Source organism: Rhinolophus sinicus, chromosome 9 (genome assembly GCF_057876585.1).
Source record: "Rhinolophus sinicus isolate RSI-liver-muscle chromosome 9, RSI-T2T, whole genome shotgun sequence".
Lineage (NCBI taxonomy): Eukaryota > Metazoa > Chordata > Mammalia > Chiroptera > Rhinolophidae > Rhinolophus > Rhinolophus sinicus.
The window spans coordinates 22559383-22573608 of record NC_142509.1 but is presented as its reverse complement, the minus strand read 5'-3'; the positions used below and the strand labels follow the sequence as shown (position 1 = coordinate 22573608).

Below are 14226 nucleotides of genomic sequence, written 5' to 3'. Positions count from 1 at the left end.
TTGATGTGCTTGATCGTGGAATGAAAGCCAAATAAAGGAATGAGAGGTCCTATTTATTACCTTTTTTTTCGTGCTGTTCCTCGGGGCCCTTCTACATCTTGGGAAAGTGTGTGAAAAAGACTGGGACGTCACCTGAGCAGATGACACAAGCACCTACTTACTGCTAACTTTTGGGTCCATGAGCTGTTGGCCTCAGGCAACGGAGTCTGTGCTCCTAAAGAGTTTTATGGAGGAAAGTGACGCCACCTGGCCTCAAACTTTCTCCCTGTGCTGTTATGTCCTCTTGTGCTAGAGGTGGGCGATACGGCATCTGCAGCTCTTTCTCCATCGCTGGGACAGTCCCCACCTCTCAGTTGAGTGTCCAAGACAGGAACTGGAAGGGGTCTCAATCATAATGACATAGGCTCCCTCCTCCTTTTACAGCTGGGGAAACTGAGGCTGAAGCTGAGATTCGGTGACTTGCCCACCATTGGCAGCTTGTCAGTGGCAGAGCCAGAAATAGCCCCTAAGAGTTACTCCTAACTGCAGCATTCTGGTTATTAAATGAGGTGGGATGCAGAGATAGCAGAGGAGCCATGAAATACACTGAGTCTCAGTTCAGCAAGAAAGAGACCCCACCAGATCTAGGACAGCTTCTGCAGCACAGCATCCAGGGTGCCCGGGTTTGTGAAGTTGTGGAGGATTTGGCAGTTTCCCTGAGGATTCCACTGTCCTGCTTGTTCGGTACAAAGCACAGAGAAGTGTGTTGCTGTAAAAGCTGTGGGATACGACTGCCCTCTAGTGGGCTGGTGGGGCCACTCGTCTAGCCACACTCATCTACCTGAGTTCAGTGTTGTTTTCTTATGCTGCCTGCATGGAGAGTGATTGTTCCTATGGAAGGAATTCAGATTTGATTCTTTCCCAAACACTCTGCCCGTAGAGAGACTTTCTTGACCTCAGAGCACTAGCCATCATTTGCCCACCTTATAGGAGTTTTTATTTTTTGCTTTGGTTTGTTTTTCCCCCTCATATTAGAGATATCTTACTTCCCTAACAAGAGTTGAGTTCCTAAAAGCAAGGGTATGTCTATAAGTCTTTTTCCCCCCAGAGTCTACTCCCATTATCCACTTAGCTGGACATAAAATTAGAAGGTTCAATGGGATGGAAAGGAATCCTTTTCCCCAATAAAGAAGATCACCACTTCTCATTTGTTCCTAAAACATTCTAATCTCACATCTCTGATCAATAGTTCCCCAAGTGGTTGAATCATCAGAATCCCTCAGCAATCTTTCAGAACTCAGTTTCCTGGGCCTTCCTCCAGCCCTGCTGAATCAGTCTCTGTGGTTGGAGCCAGGAAATCTGCTTTACAAAATTCCCAAGTGGTTTTTGATGTGCAGCCAGGTTTGGCAGCCAACTGCTCTAAATCCCCATTTACAGTGATTTCTCGTAGCTTTTCCCTCTGACAGCATCTGCAAAGGTCGTCTGCTGATGTCAGTTATTAAAATTGACCATTTTGAGATTCCTTCAGAAATATTCAGCATGCTATTCTAACTGCAGTGCTGGGTGACATGGGAAGGAAGGACCACAAGGGAAGGACCAAAGGCATTCGCTTTGGTTGCCAGTGACTCTGTGTTCATAGCAGAAAATACTGAAACCAATACCTTTATGCTGACTGGGCAGGTTGTTGGTTTGTAGTTTATTTTTAATGTTTAGGCTGGATAGGAAGACAAAGGTTAATTGAGTACCCGCTTATTTATTTTCACCTATACTCACTCATCTGGTTCTCAGGAGAACTGCAAGGTAGGTAGCATTGGGCACCCGCTCTTTCTTTCCCCCCAGATGGGAAAGACGAGGCTTAGGAAAGTTAATAACTTGCCCCAAGTCACATAAGTTGGTAACTGTCAGATTCTACATTGGAATCCAGGTCTGATTCCCAAGGCCAGCTTTGGGAAAAAGAAGGACCAAAGTGCCAACCTGCTCTTTTTTCCTCTGCCAGGCCAAGCGAGCAGTACAGCGGGGAGCCACAGCAGTCATCTTCGATGTGTCTGAAAACCCAGAAGCTATCGACCAGGTAAATCCCTTGGGCCACAGCAACCCTGCAGTCTTCCTGAGAGAAGCATGTCCTTTAGTTAGCTTGTCACAGTCGTGTCACCCTCATCTCAGGGCCTTTGCACTTGTCTGCTGACATTCGATATCCACGTTGAAACATCATACTCCAAGGCAAGTCTCTTGCGAGGGTTTAAGAGCCAAGAAGTTGGGGGGGGGGGCATTTTCAAAGACCCTTCTGGACCTTTAGCCGGCCCATCCTAAACCAAGCATCATCCGCAGCCTTGCCCTTCTGAGAGCTCGAAGGCTGTAACGTGTGAGGATTTCCAAACAAGTATTCAGTGTCCTTTTCCTCCAGCCTTTCGTTATCTCTCCTGCTGCTTAAAGGAAGCGCGTCTTCTAACCAGGAGCATCTCTTCTTCCTTAGCTAAACCAGGGTTCCGAAGACCCGCTCAAGAGGCCGGTTGTGTATGTGAAGGGCGCAGATGCCATCAAGCTGATGAACATCGTCAACAAGCAGAAAGTGGCTCGGGCAAGGATTCAGCACCGCCCCCCTCGAGTGAGCCTCCACCCTGGCTGGCCACTCCCAGCCCTTCTCTGCTGCTACCTGAGCCTTTATTTCCTTTGGGCTTTGGTTCCTGTCTTCTTTCTGTCTAAAATGCTGGTGTACCCCAGGTTCCTTCAGGTTTAGGTCAGATAAAAGACTGGAGGCCAGGGAGAAATGTCACTGGTGTCCTTGTGGAGAGGATTTGAAAAGTCCTTCCAGAATTAGGTGATGGATGTGAAGATGTTTCTGGTCTCTTCCACCCAGCGTTCCCTCTTGGTACCTCTTGTCCTTCTTTCTGTCTGTCCTATCTCTTTCTAAAAGGCTGACTAAGGAGGATTGAAGGGAAGGAATACCCAGCATTCAGCTTCCCATGTCTCACTCTCTTCCATGTAACTTAGACTAGAGAAAAAGGCCTGTACTTCCTTCTTCATAGGGCAAATTGCGTTTTTGAAACCCCCTAACTTATATTTGAGTCTGGAAAAGTTAGCTTTCAACTGGGATTGAAGTTCATGACTTCTGGGTGGTCAATGAATAGCATTTAAGGCTTACGTGTGTTGAAGGGACACGGCTGGCCATTACCTCTTTTCTGGCGTCTTCTGTCCAAACCTCAGGCTGAAGATTCTAGGAACCTGGAACAGGTGCCCTATAAATGGTTTATTTCCTCCTCAAAAGTATGGGAATATTTACATACAGGATGATTCTTTCGCATGCACAAAATATCTGGATACCCGCAGCATTCGGTTAGCCAAATTCTATTCCTGTTGTCTAAAGGCGTGTCCTAGATGAGGTGGCCTCAAGGTCTTAGGAGGGAGTGAGCTGTGAGGAAAAGGTAAGAGCTAGAACTAGAGGGAGTTTGCAGAAGAACTGACTTGTTGGCTTCTTCTTAAAGGAAGAAAGAGCACTCTGGTAAATATGACTCATTGTAGTGGAAGCTGATATTTGTGGAAGCAGAGTACAATTTTCTGAGTTGTTGTAAACCATTAATTATATGGTTAGTAATCACTGTTCCCTCAAAACATGACACTCACTCCTTTGTCCCATAAATGTGATATTTGTGTTTATTTGGAAGGGTCTCTCCTACTGGTTACAGCGAGCTTGATACTCTTCCATGGGGAACTGGGCTTTATGAACTGAATTCTCTTGGCTGTTAGGAGGCTGACCGGGACCTGTGTGGACCAACTCTTGGCCACACTGGAGGGTACCACCTGGGCCTGGAAAGCACATCGTGTGCCTGTTAGCAGAACCCCAGGTGTTGCCTGCAAATGAGGAGAAGCACACCCCAGTTGCCCCATCCTTGTAACCTGGGCCAACACAACCCGTGCGCCGATCCTCAGCTGCAGAGCGCTGTGACTCACTGTGTCTGTTCTGTTCCAGCAACCCACGGAATACTTTGACATGGGGATTTTCCTGGCTTTCTTTGTCGTGGTCTCCTTGGTCTGCCTCATCCTCCTTGTCAAAATCAAGCTGAAGCAGCGACGCAGTCAGGTAAGACCTCAGAGCAGCCCGTGGACATTGATACCCGCTGCTGTATCCCTGGTGAAAATCAGGGCTGGGGCCTGAGTGCTGCAGTCTGTTCCCAGGGGCCTAGAAACAACAAACAAAGATGGAGTAAGCCTGGAGCAAAGCTTCTAGCACTGTGTCTTCTCAGTTTCAAAAGGTCCAGTCCTACACAGGCCGAACATTCGGGGTGTTGCCAACCAGGAGTTTTTTTCCCAAAGAAATGTTTAAATATTAATGTGGAACCCTAGGGCCTTGACCTGGGGACCAGCAGCAGCAGTGTTACTTGGGAACTTGGTAGAAATGCAGACTCTCAGGCCCCGCCCCGACCTGAATCTGAACCTGCCTCTGCCAGGCTCTGCAGGCGACTCTCCATGAATGCAGTAGGCACTCTAGGTGCCCCAGCTGGCACATCACTGTGCAGGAAAGAAGGATTTGGGGACGGAGGGTGATGAGAAGCGGGAGTCAGACTCTCAAATGGGTAGCAGTGTGACATCTCAGGAGAGAGATGGTGGACCTTGGCAGGCAGTCTGTGGAGAGGAGCTTCACCAAGTTCTCACAAGGGTTGTGTGGCCATCGGCAACAAAACAGTAACTGGCGTACGTCGAGCACGTCTCATTGGCCAAGTGCTGAGCAGCGCTCACGCGCATCGTCTCATTTGCCCTCAGAACTTTCTTCAGTGTAAAGAGAAGGAACCCTGGGCACAGAGCAGGTTAATGACTCAGGGCCTTGCAGAGTTGGCCAAGTAATTGAAGGAGACCTTTGCTGGTCTTACCACTTGGGGAAAGGCTGGTTTGATGGTGGGGGACACTCAGGAGTCTGACAAATCTGTGCTGTGGCAGTCTGAATTTTTAGTGATTTCTCAAAAGTCTGTTCTGGTCTGAGAGAGGAGCATTTGCCCGTCCCGATTCATCGAGTGCCATGGCCCTGTTAATACGTGCTAGACCCTAACACCGAACACATTCTGCCATGCAGAATTCCATGAACAGGCTGGCTGTGCAGGCTCTGGAAAAGATGGAAACCAGGAAGTTCAATTCCAAGAACAAGGGACGCCGGGAGGGGAGCTGTGGCGCCCTGGACACACTCAGCAGCAGCTCCACGTCTGACTGTGCCATCTGCCTTGAGAAGTATATCGACGGAGAGGTAATGGCAGAGGCCAGGCCCGTCCTGGATGGGGATGAGGTGGACAGGTCAGCAGAGGAACACGGGACCTAGAAGGACAGGGCCTTGTGTTCTGTTCGCACAGCTTCGCAGGAGCAGAAGGGCTTCAACGCCTAGGTCTCAAGGAGATGGTCTGAGACATTCTAACTGCTGTTTCCCCCTGGGAGGGGGTGGCCATGGCACAGAGACACTCTCTCCAAAGGACCCAGCTGAATATAGGTGATTTGGGAAGTTGATCAGAAATAAATATATGAGAGGCCAGAAAATGCCTGGTTTTAAAAACCTCCTCACATGTTGACTTAATTTTAAAATTGCTCTTCTGAAAACTCTGAGACCTGACTTGATACAAACCTCTCCTACAAAGCTGTGTGGAACATTTGGTGTTGTTACTCATAAAGAGGCAAGGGATGTGATGTCCTCTTTTTTTTCCTTCTAGCTTTTAATTCTGAAATTTTCAAACGTTTGTAAAAGTTACGTGAATCATCCAGTGAGTCTTGTATTGTTCACCTAGAATCACCCACTGTTAACAGTTTGCCATGTTTGCTTAATCTCTTTCTAGATAGAGGCATACATAAACATTTGGGGAGTGAACCAATTCAGAATTAGTTACAGACACTTGACGCCCTTCTGAAAGTGTTCCACTGTTCTGTGGGCTATTGGATGAAAAATGAAATTTGCTGAGGCCTTTTCATTAAGAGTCTTGCGTGGTCTGTAGGGGCAAACTGCCTGGGTTCTAATCCTGGCCCCAGGCAGGTTCTAGCTTTGTGACGTTGGGCACGTGACGGCATTCTCTATGCCTGTGCTTGTGACATGGGCTCAAGACTGACCTGCACTCCCGGTGTCACGAAAGTTACAGGAGAAAATACAGGAAGAACTCTTGCCACGGTCAGGCACATGTGAGGTATTTGTTTAAATATTACCGTGTTGAGCTGGTCAGAGAATAGGAAAAAAAAGTGAAATCAGCAAATTTGAAGGGTGCTTGGGCTCAGGAACTCCAAAGGTGGTTCTGCCTCTGAAAACTCCATCACCTCCTCTCCACGGGGGGTGCTTTGTTATAAATCGTGTGCCCCGGGTGAGTGTTCAGGACCCAGGGAAGGAGAGGGCAGGAGAACTTTTCCCCTTTGCTGCCCCACCTGTCAATCGCAAGTTTTGGGCATATTCTTTTGTAGTCGTCCCCATTGGGGTATCCAGAGGCAGCAACCTTGCCAAAGATGCCATGGTCCTGGGCTGTACCAGGCCCTTTCTCCACACCCCCAGGCAGCCTGTCTGCATTAGCACATGGCTTTGGTCTTCCCTCTTGTGTGGCATGAATGTGAGAGCCCTCCTCCATCGACCAGAAAGAAGCCTGCTTCTGTGTGCTTCTTCCCTTAACACTGAGGGTTATGGTTGGGCTTGGCTGAGGGGCCATTTCCTTCTCTGTAGAACCCGTGTGTGGGCCCTGACTCCAGGGAATTGAGCTAGAGATGGGGCTGAGGTGAGGAGGACGCCCCTGGGCACTGGGATGGTGAACAGGGCTCCCCAGGAAGAAGCACATGCCTGGCTGAAGGCAGCGCTGCCCCCGCCTCTGCCCTCCCTTCAGGCTGTGTCCTCTCTCCCTTCCCAGGAGCTGCGGGTTATCCCCTGTACTCACCGCTTTCACAGGAAGTGCGTGGACCCGTGGCTGCTGCAGCACCACACCTGTCCCCATTGTCGGCACAACATCATAGGTAATTCTCACCGGCCTCCATCATTGCTGAAGAGTCACTGTCCCTACCAATGCCTAGCAGGAATGTGACACATGCTGCAGGCTGGTGAGCGAGTCAAACCGCTGCAGCATTGCCATCAGCACTTGGAGGCATAGGGCCTTGGGGTTTGGAGGTCACCGGGCCTCCAAATCCTGAGGAGAGCCTGGCATGAAGAATTGCCCTGAGTAAGGCAGCTGGCCTCACCAGGCCTTCAGCCCACAAACTCTTTAACAGGAATGACAGTAATGATGCTTGCGCGTGCCTGGAACTGCGGAGTTGTTCCCGGGCCACAGAGACAATGAGTGTGAGGTGGCAGGGTGGCAATGCGGCTCCTGTGTCCCTGTGCTATTGGAGGAGGGGGCCCGAACACAGGGTGCACTCCAGGTAGCTGTTTTCCCAAGAGGAAGAACGCCTTTTATCTGGGTAGCCCTGTTGCTCTCTGCAAACTCCTCTGGTGCCTTTGTCAGGCAGAGCAGCGGGGAGGTGGGAGATGGGCCCTTACAGCAGTGACCACCTTTGAGATGGAGAAGCGGGTCAGCCTCTGCCAGCGTGGTCAGTTTGGATGACAGCTTAGGGCGTGAGCCAGGATTGTGAGACTGGGCACCTTGTCATGTGACCAACTCTGCTGCTTCAGTTTTTGCCCTTATTTATGTATCCCTCTAGCCCCTGGCACCATGCACTCAGCCTTCCTGACTTTGTTTCCTCTGCCTGTCCTCAGAACAAAAGGGCAACCCCAGCACTGTGTGCATGGAGACCAGCAGCCTCGCGCGCAGCCGGCAGCAGAGGGTGATGCTGCCGGTGCACTACCCGGGCCGCGTGCACAGGACCAATGCCATCCCAGCCTACCCTACCAGGACAAGCATGGATTCCCACGGGAACCCCGTCACGCTGCTGACCGTGGACCGGCACGGGGAGCAGAGCCTCTATTCGCCACAGACCCCCACCTATATCCGCGGCTACCCACCCCTCCACCTGGACCACACCCTGGCCCCGCACCGCTGCAGCCTGGAGCACCGGGCCTACTCACCAGCCCACCCGTTCCGCAGGCCCAAGTTTAGTGGCCGCAGCTTCTCCAAGGCAGCTTGCTTCTCCCAGTATGAGACCATGTACCAACACTACTACTTCCAAGGCCTCAGCTACCCCGAGCAGGAGGGTCAGGCCCCACCCGGCCTCGCTCCCAGGGGCCCATCCCGTGCCTTTCCCCCCAGTGGCAGCGGCAGCCTGCTCTTCCCCACGGTGGTGCACATGGCCCCGCCCTCGCACCTGGAGAGTGGCAGCACGTCCAGCTTCAGCTGCTACCACGGCCACCGCTCGGTGTGCAGTGGCTACCTGGCCGACTGCCCGGGCAGCGACAGCAGCAGCAGCAGCAGCAGCTCGGGCCAGTGCCACTGCTCGTCCAGTGACTCAGTGGTGGATTGTACCGAGGTCAGCAACCAGGGAGTGTACGGGAGCTGCTCCACCTTCCGGAGCTCCCTCAGCAGCGACTATGACCCCTTCATCTACCGCAGCCGGAGCCCCTGTCGCACCAGTGACGTGGGGGGCTCAGGCAGCTCAGGCCGGGGGCCTGTCGTGCACCTCGAGGGCTCCCCGCCATCCGAGGAGCTCGCAGCAGCCCGTAGTCAAGGTGCTGGGTGTGGGGAGCCTTGGCCTGGCCCTGCCTCTCCCTTGGGGGACCAGCTGTCCACCTGCAGCCTGGAGATGAACTACAGCAGCAACTCCTCCCTGGAGCACAGGGGGCCCAACAGCTCTACCTCAGAAGTGGGGCTCGAGGCTTCTCCTGGGGCCGCCCCGGACCTCAGGAGGACCTGGAAGGGGGGCCGTGAGGGGGCGTCGTGTGCCTGCTGCTGCGAGCCCCAGCCCTCCTCACTGGAGCCCAGCGTGGGAGCGGCTGGGGGCAGCACCTTATTCCTGGGCCCCCCCCTCTGTGAGGGCTGTGGCCCCACAGGTGGGGAGTCACAGCCGGGAAGCTCCCAGGGCCTGTATGGCCTTCACCCAGACCATTTGCCTAGGACAGATGGGGTGAAATATGAGGGCCTGCCCTGCTGCTTCTATGAAGAGAAGCAGGTGGCCCACGGCGGCGGAGGGGGCAGCGGCTGCTATACTGAGGATTGCTCGGTGAGCGTACAGTACACGCTTGCCCAGGAGCCCCCGCCCAGCTGCCACCCGGGGGCCTGGGACTTGAGCCAGCGCATCCCCATCATTCCCGAGGATGTGGACTGTGACGTGGGCCTGCCCTCAGACTTCCAAGGGACCCATGGCCTCGGCCTCTGGGGTGGGACGCTGGGCCCCGACGTCTTGCAGCCCCACAGGGACCTGGGGGGAGCCCAGGAAGAAGAGCGGGTTCTGTGCTGCCAGTCCAGGACACCACTGCTTCCTGACTGCCCTCCGGATGAGGCGGGGGCCACCAGGGCCGGCTTCCCCAGTGCCTCCCAGGACATTCAGGAGGCTAACACCACAGCCACTGAGGCTGCAGGTGAGAGCAGGAGACGACAGTAGGCCGGGGTCGGGGTCCTCTTCTCTCTCCACAGTCATTTTCTAAACGACTCCCTTTGTGCCCTTGAAACACCATCTCTACCTGATGACTAACAAGTGCTATTCTCTAACCCGGCCCTTCTTCTGAGTACCAGACCCGGTGAGCCCTATGCTTCCATCGCCTCTCCCCCCACATGCCACACAAGTATCCCAGCCTACCAGGCTCACAGCAGCGCTCCCGGATTCCTCCCCCTGCACATGCCTTCTCCAAGGCTCCCCGCCCAGATGCTCAGGCCAAAAGCACCATCCCCGAGCCTGCCTTGCCCCTCACACTCCAGTATCCTGGGCTTCTCAACCGTCTGCAAAAATTGAATTCCTAGAAAATGAAACTTAGCAAAAGACATGTCAGATCCCAGTCCAGAATTTTTATTACTAGATTCAGCAGACATCCAATTGCTATAAAGTTTACAAACATTTTGTCTCAATAATAGTGTGCAGTCCAGTACCTTTGCGTAGCACGGCAATAAGTTCTATATCTAAAGTATATCCCACATTTATCTCCTCTGCATCCCACCTCTGTCCCCTTAGGCCCATTTCTCTCCGGGGTGAAGGCAGTAAGCCTTCTGACTGACTCGTCACTACTTCTTGCCTTCTATTCCACTTGAGAGCCAGAGTGGTCTTTTTTGAACATAAGTCTATATCTTTACACTAGAAAACCCTTCAGTGACTTGCCATGACCTTTAGAATTTTGAAAATGTAAACTCATCCAGTTCTGTGTGATCTGGCCCCTGCCTATCCCTCTGACCACTTGCTTCACTCTCCGTGCTCGCTGATTTAGCCCCCTGTGGCCTCCGTAAGGTTCCTCCCATGTGACAAGCTCATTCCAGCCTCCAGACCTTTCTGCTGCTTCCCTCCTGCAGATTTCGGCTTAAATGACACCCTCCAGCCACCTCCGGGGTTACTCTCACACCCTGTGTTTCCTCCCCAGATTATCACACCCTGAAATCACTTTGTAAGTTCTGTGAAGGGAGTCTACTCCCCTGCACTTCCCAGTGCCTGATGGTGCAGCTTCTGTACATTGTGTTTTGTACATGCTACCTACGGGCTTCCGGAAGGCTCTGCACGTCAGATGAGGGAGGCCTGTGCTCTCTGCACAGAATGAGGAGCTCTGCTTAAGCCCTTAACCATATTCATAGTCTGTCCAGTGTTGTGACCTGTCACTTCCTGAGAGCCTGCCACATGGTGGGGATGGACACCCACGTCCCTCGCCTGTGTGTGTGCCCAAAGCCTGCGGTGATGGCTCCCTCCCCTGATGGTTGTTCTTTCTCTCCCAGGACAGAGATCTCGCCCAGCAGACAGCGGTGGTGGCACAAGAGCCTGAGCCCAGAAGGAACTCTTATGTGGAAATGGGAACTGTACGGAGACTCCAAACTCTGACTTCCTTCAAAAAAAGAAAAAAAAAATTTTTTTTTTTTTTTAGCTTTGACAAACACACAAAAGTGGTAATAAAGAGAGCCCTCCTTCTCAACCCAAAATGTGAGCCCCCTGTGGCAACCCCCCCTCCCATTAACAAACCAACAGACAAAATTCTCTGAGTCTTTGCCTCTTTTGATAACATGTTATTCTGTTTTGTAAAGTGTGTGTGCTTGGGGTTCCGAGGTGTGTGGGATTGAGTTCTCGGCTTTGTTTTTTAAGATATTATATGTAAATGTAAAAAGTTATTTAAATATATATTTTAAAGAACCCTAACCGCCAACTTTTGCTGAAAAAAATAATCACTGCTGCATTAATTGAACCACATCATGTGTAGATACTGTTGTCTCCCTGGAGGGAGCTCAGGCCTTTGAAAAGCTCAGGGCTACACCTGCCTTAGAAAATGAACCAGAAACTTGAAGTAAAGCTAGTCGATATGGGTACAAACTCTGAAGAACAATGCAATGCTGCCTCTTTCTTTCTCATGGCAAATCCCAACATAACAAAATTTCAGGTCTTCTCAGAAGCCATGCTTCTCCAGCCCACACCTTTAGGCAGCAGATGGAAAGAGCTAGGAATGCGTGGAAGGTCTGCAGCACTGGGAAGCCAGGACAAGCCATTGCTATGGAAGCCCCTGGGTGACAGGGATGATTCTGCCCAGTGTCCTCAGTCTGTCCCCAGGAATTATCGTCCTAAGGTAAAGGGCAGGGTTCATGGTGCTGATCTTGGGCTTCCTGCAACTAGCTGCAGAAATGGCTCGATGGGGTACGTGGGGACAAACACCCGGGAGGAACGTAGTTTGCAGCCTTGGTGTCTGATGGGACTGAGAACAGAGGGCACACTGGAGCTGCTGCGTCCTTGGGCTGCCTTCCTGGGGGCGCCTGACCGGGACCCCATCTTGTCTGAATCAAGCTCCGTTTGAAAGATCCGTTTCCCATCCCACTTCAGGGTTGTGTAGCCCTCTGCCTCGTGGCTGAAGTTGCTCATCTCACCTGCAAATGTCTACTATCCTTTCTACCTAATGCACTATTATGTATTGATTCTCCATGAGACAGAGAAAGAGACTATCAGATAGTTTAGACCCAAAGGGTAGGTTTTTGTATATTTTTCCAGCCTTTGGTGGTTGTTTTTTTTTTTTAAGAGGGAGGGAGAGTTTAAAAACCCAAATTGTTTTTTAAAAGATATTTCCATTTTAAAAGGGAGAATCTATTTAAAGGTATTTCAGATCAGGGATTGTCATCCTTTTTGTCCAATGTATTTCTTGTCCTTAAAATATTTTTTTTTTAAAGAAACTAATCACATTAGCCCCATATTCACTAACTTTCCTGGTCACTTTTATTCATTTACTCAGCAGGTATTTGGTGCCACCTGGAAAGCTCATTTGTGAAATAGGAACCCTGGGAGCGGGCCCCCTACAGGTAGGGGAATAGAAACCACCTGGTTTGCAAGGAGACTGAGACCCAGTTCTCTGCAGTGAGGCTCAGGGGAAGTCGCCCAAGGTCCAGACCAGAACTTTCTGAGTGAGAACCTCACGATACCGGAATTTTTTCTTAAAAACCCCAGCCGTGATGAGGAAATTTACTTACTTCTAGCCAAGATTTGACAGAGGAAATTCCAGTGTCAAATGATTGAGCCATTTGTCATTTAGGAACTCACTATGCTGAGATTTGTCCTCCCGCGTCTGAGGTGCAGTCCCTTGGGGGCCGTTCCCTCCCAGCCCCCACACCAGGCCTGTGCCCAGCACACCTGTTGGCGAGGGTGTGAGAAGCGCCTAAGCTGTTGACATGTGATCGGGGCCGCCTTTATTTCTCGGGCCAGGAGTAGCAGCTGCTGAGGACAACAGCTTGCATTACATGGTTTTGGGGAAGCTGGGTGGGGGTCTGGATTTTAACATGGACTGCAAAGAGCAGCTTCTCATTGTTGAGATTTTTTTTTTTTAATTGTTTGTGGATTTGTTTGTTTTTAATGCCTTTGAGTGCATATTATCTTCCTTGTCTGAAACCATACCCCCAAAGTGGCTTTCTTTAGCCCTAGCTAGAAAATCACTCCTCAACAGCCTTAAGCAATGAATAGATGGGTAGAGAATGTGGCTTATTCAAATAAATGTGTCTGATTTTCATTTGAAAGAACAATAACTACAGATGGCAAAAGAAGCCCATTTAATGTGTGTCGTTTACAGGGTGGTAGAAACAGAAAACTGAAATTTTGAAACTTTTAAGTATTAGCCATTGTCTTAAATTAGTGTTGGCTCATCAGACAGGGAGGTCACCAGAATATAATAACCAACTGTATTACTGCCTCACCATTTACACAAAAGAAATGTCTTCTGTGAAGTAAGACTCCGATAACGATGACAAGTACCTTCTTCAGTGTCCTCTCAGTGACGTGTGGGGAGGTATATAGCTGTGGCAGACGGGAGATTGCATTTTCCATTGAGAATCCAGCCCCCCACCCCCCAAGCCAGGATGGGACCACCGGGTGTGGTCCCATGGCCCAGCCCTGATGTAAGACTGCCATGTAAACTGAAGAGTGCTAGAACCAGTTAAAATGGGGGGTGGGGTGGGGGGAACGGGGAGTTCTGATCAACCAGGTACCTCTTTATAGACACAGCCCCAGGATGCTGGCTTTCACTCTCAGTCTCTTTCCCCCTCTCTGCACCCAAGCCATTTTTTTAAAGCCCCATCTGCTGTTCCACCGCTCAACCCCCCCCCACCCCTTTTGTGCTGCTAGTTTCTACTCAAAGTTCATGCAGGACTAATGCTTTTGAAATGAGGTCTAAAAAATAATTACTAATCAAGAGTATTATTTTTTAAACAGAACTGCCTTTTTCTATTCTTTGTATAAACTCTATTGTGTTGGTCTAACAAGGCACTATTTTTAAATGTTTTTTAAAAATTTCTCCCAGAGCACTTAAAAGATATTTTGTAAAGACTTTGCTGTAAAGATTTTGTAATAAAATGGTCTAAGGGCTTCTCCAACATTACCATTTTTTTAAAATGTTTTAAAAGCTAGAAAACAACTTATGTATATTCTGTATATGTATAGCAGCACATTTCATTTATGGAAATATGTTCTCAGAATATTTATTTACTAATATATTTATCTTAAGCCATGTCTTATGTTGAGAGTGTGACATTGTTGGAATAATCATTGAAAATGACTAACATGAGGCCCTGTAAATACATGATAATTGCACACAGATTTTACATATTTGCCGACCAAAAATGATTTAAAACAAGTTGTAGTCTTCTATGGTTTTGTAACAAATTGTACAAATGACTGTAAAAAAAAAAATACAATTTTATCAAGTATGTGTTACATGTTGTC

The 14226-nt window shown here is 50.1% G+C and overlaps 1 protein-coding gene across 3 annotated transcripts in view; it reads left to right on the top strand.

Annotated features, from left to right (window-relative positions):
• The window catches only part of ZNRF3 (zinc and ring finger 3), a 139420-nt gene extending 125203 nt beyond the window's left edge, over positions 1 to 14217 (top strand). For all 3 annotated transcript variants that reach the window (XM_019743118.3, XM_088800958.1, XM_088800957.1), the window contains exons 3-9: positions 1976 to 2050; positions 2453 to 2584; positions 3947 to 4057; positions 5045 to 5212; positions 6834 to 6936; positions 7673 to 9427; positions 10761 to 14217. In XM_019743118.3, the coding sequence (XP_019598677.3) occupies positions 1976 to 2050; positions 2453 to 2584; positions 3947 to 4057; positions 5045 to 5212; positions 6834 to 6936; positions 7673 to 9427; positions 10761 to 10807 (2391 nt within the window). In that variant the 3' untranslated portion in view covers positions 10808 to 14217. The remainder of the gene's footprint in view (positions 1 to 1975; positions 2051 to 2452; positions 2585 to 3946; positions 4058 to 5044; positions 5213 to 6833; positions 6937 to 7672; positions 9428 to 10760) is intronic.
• The last annotated feature ends 9 nt before the right edge of the window (positions 14218 to 14226 follow it).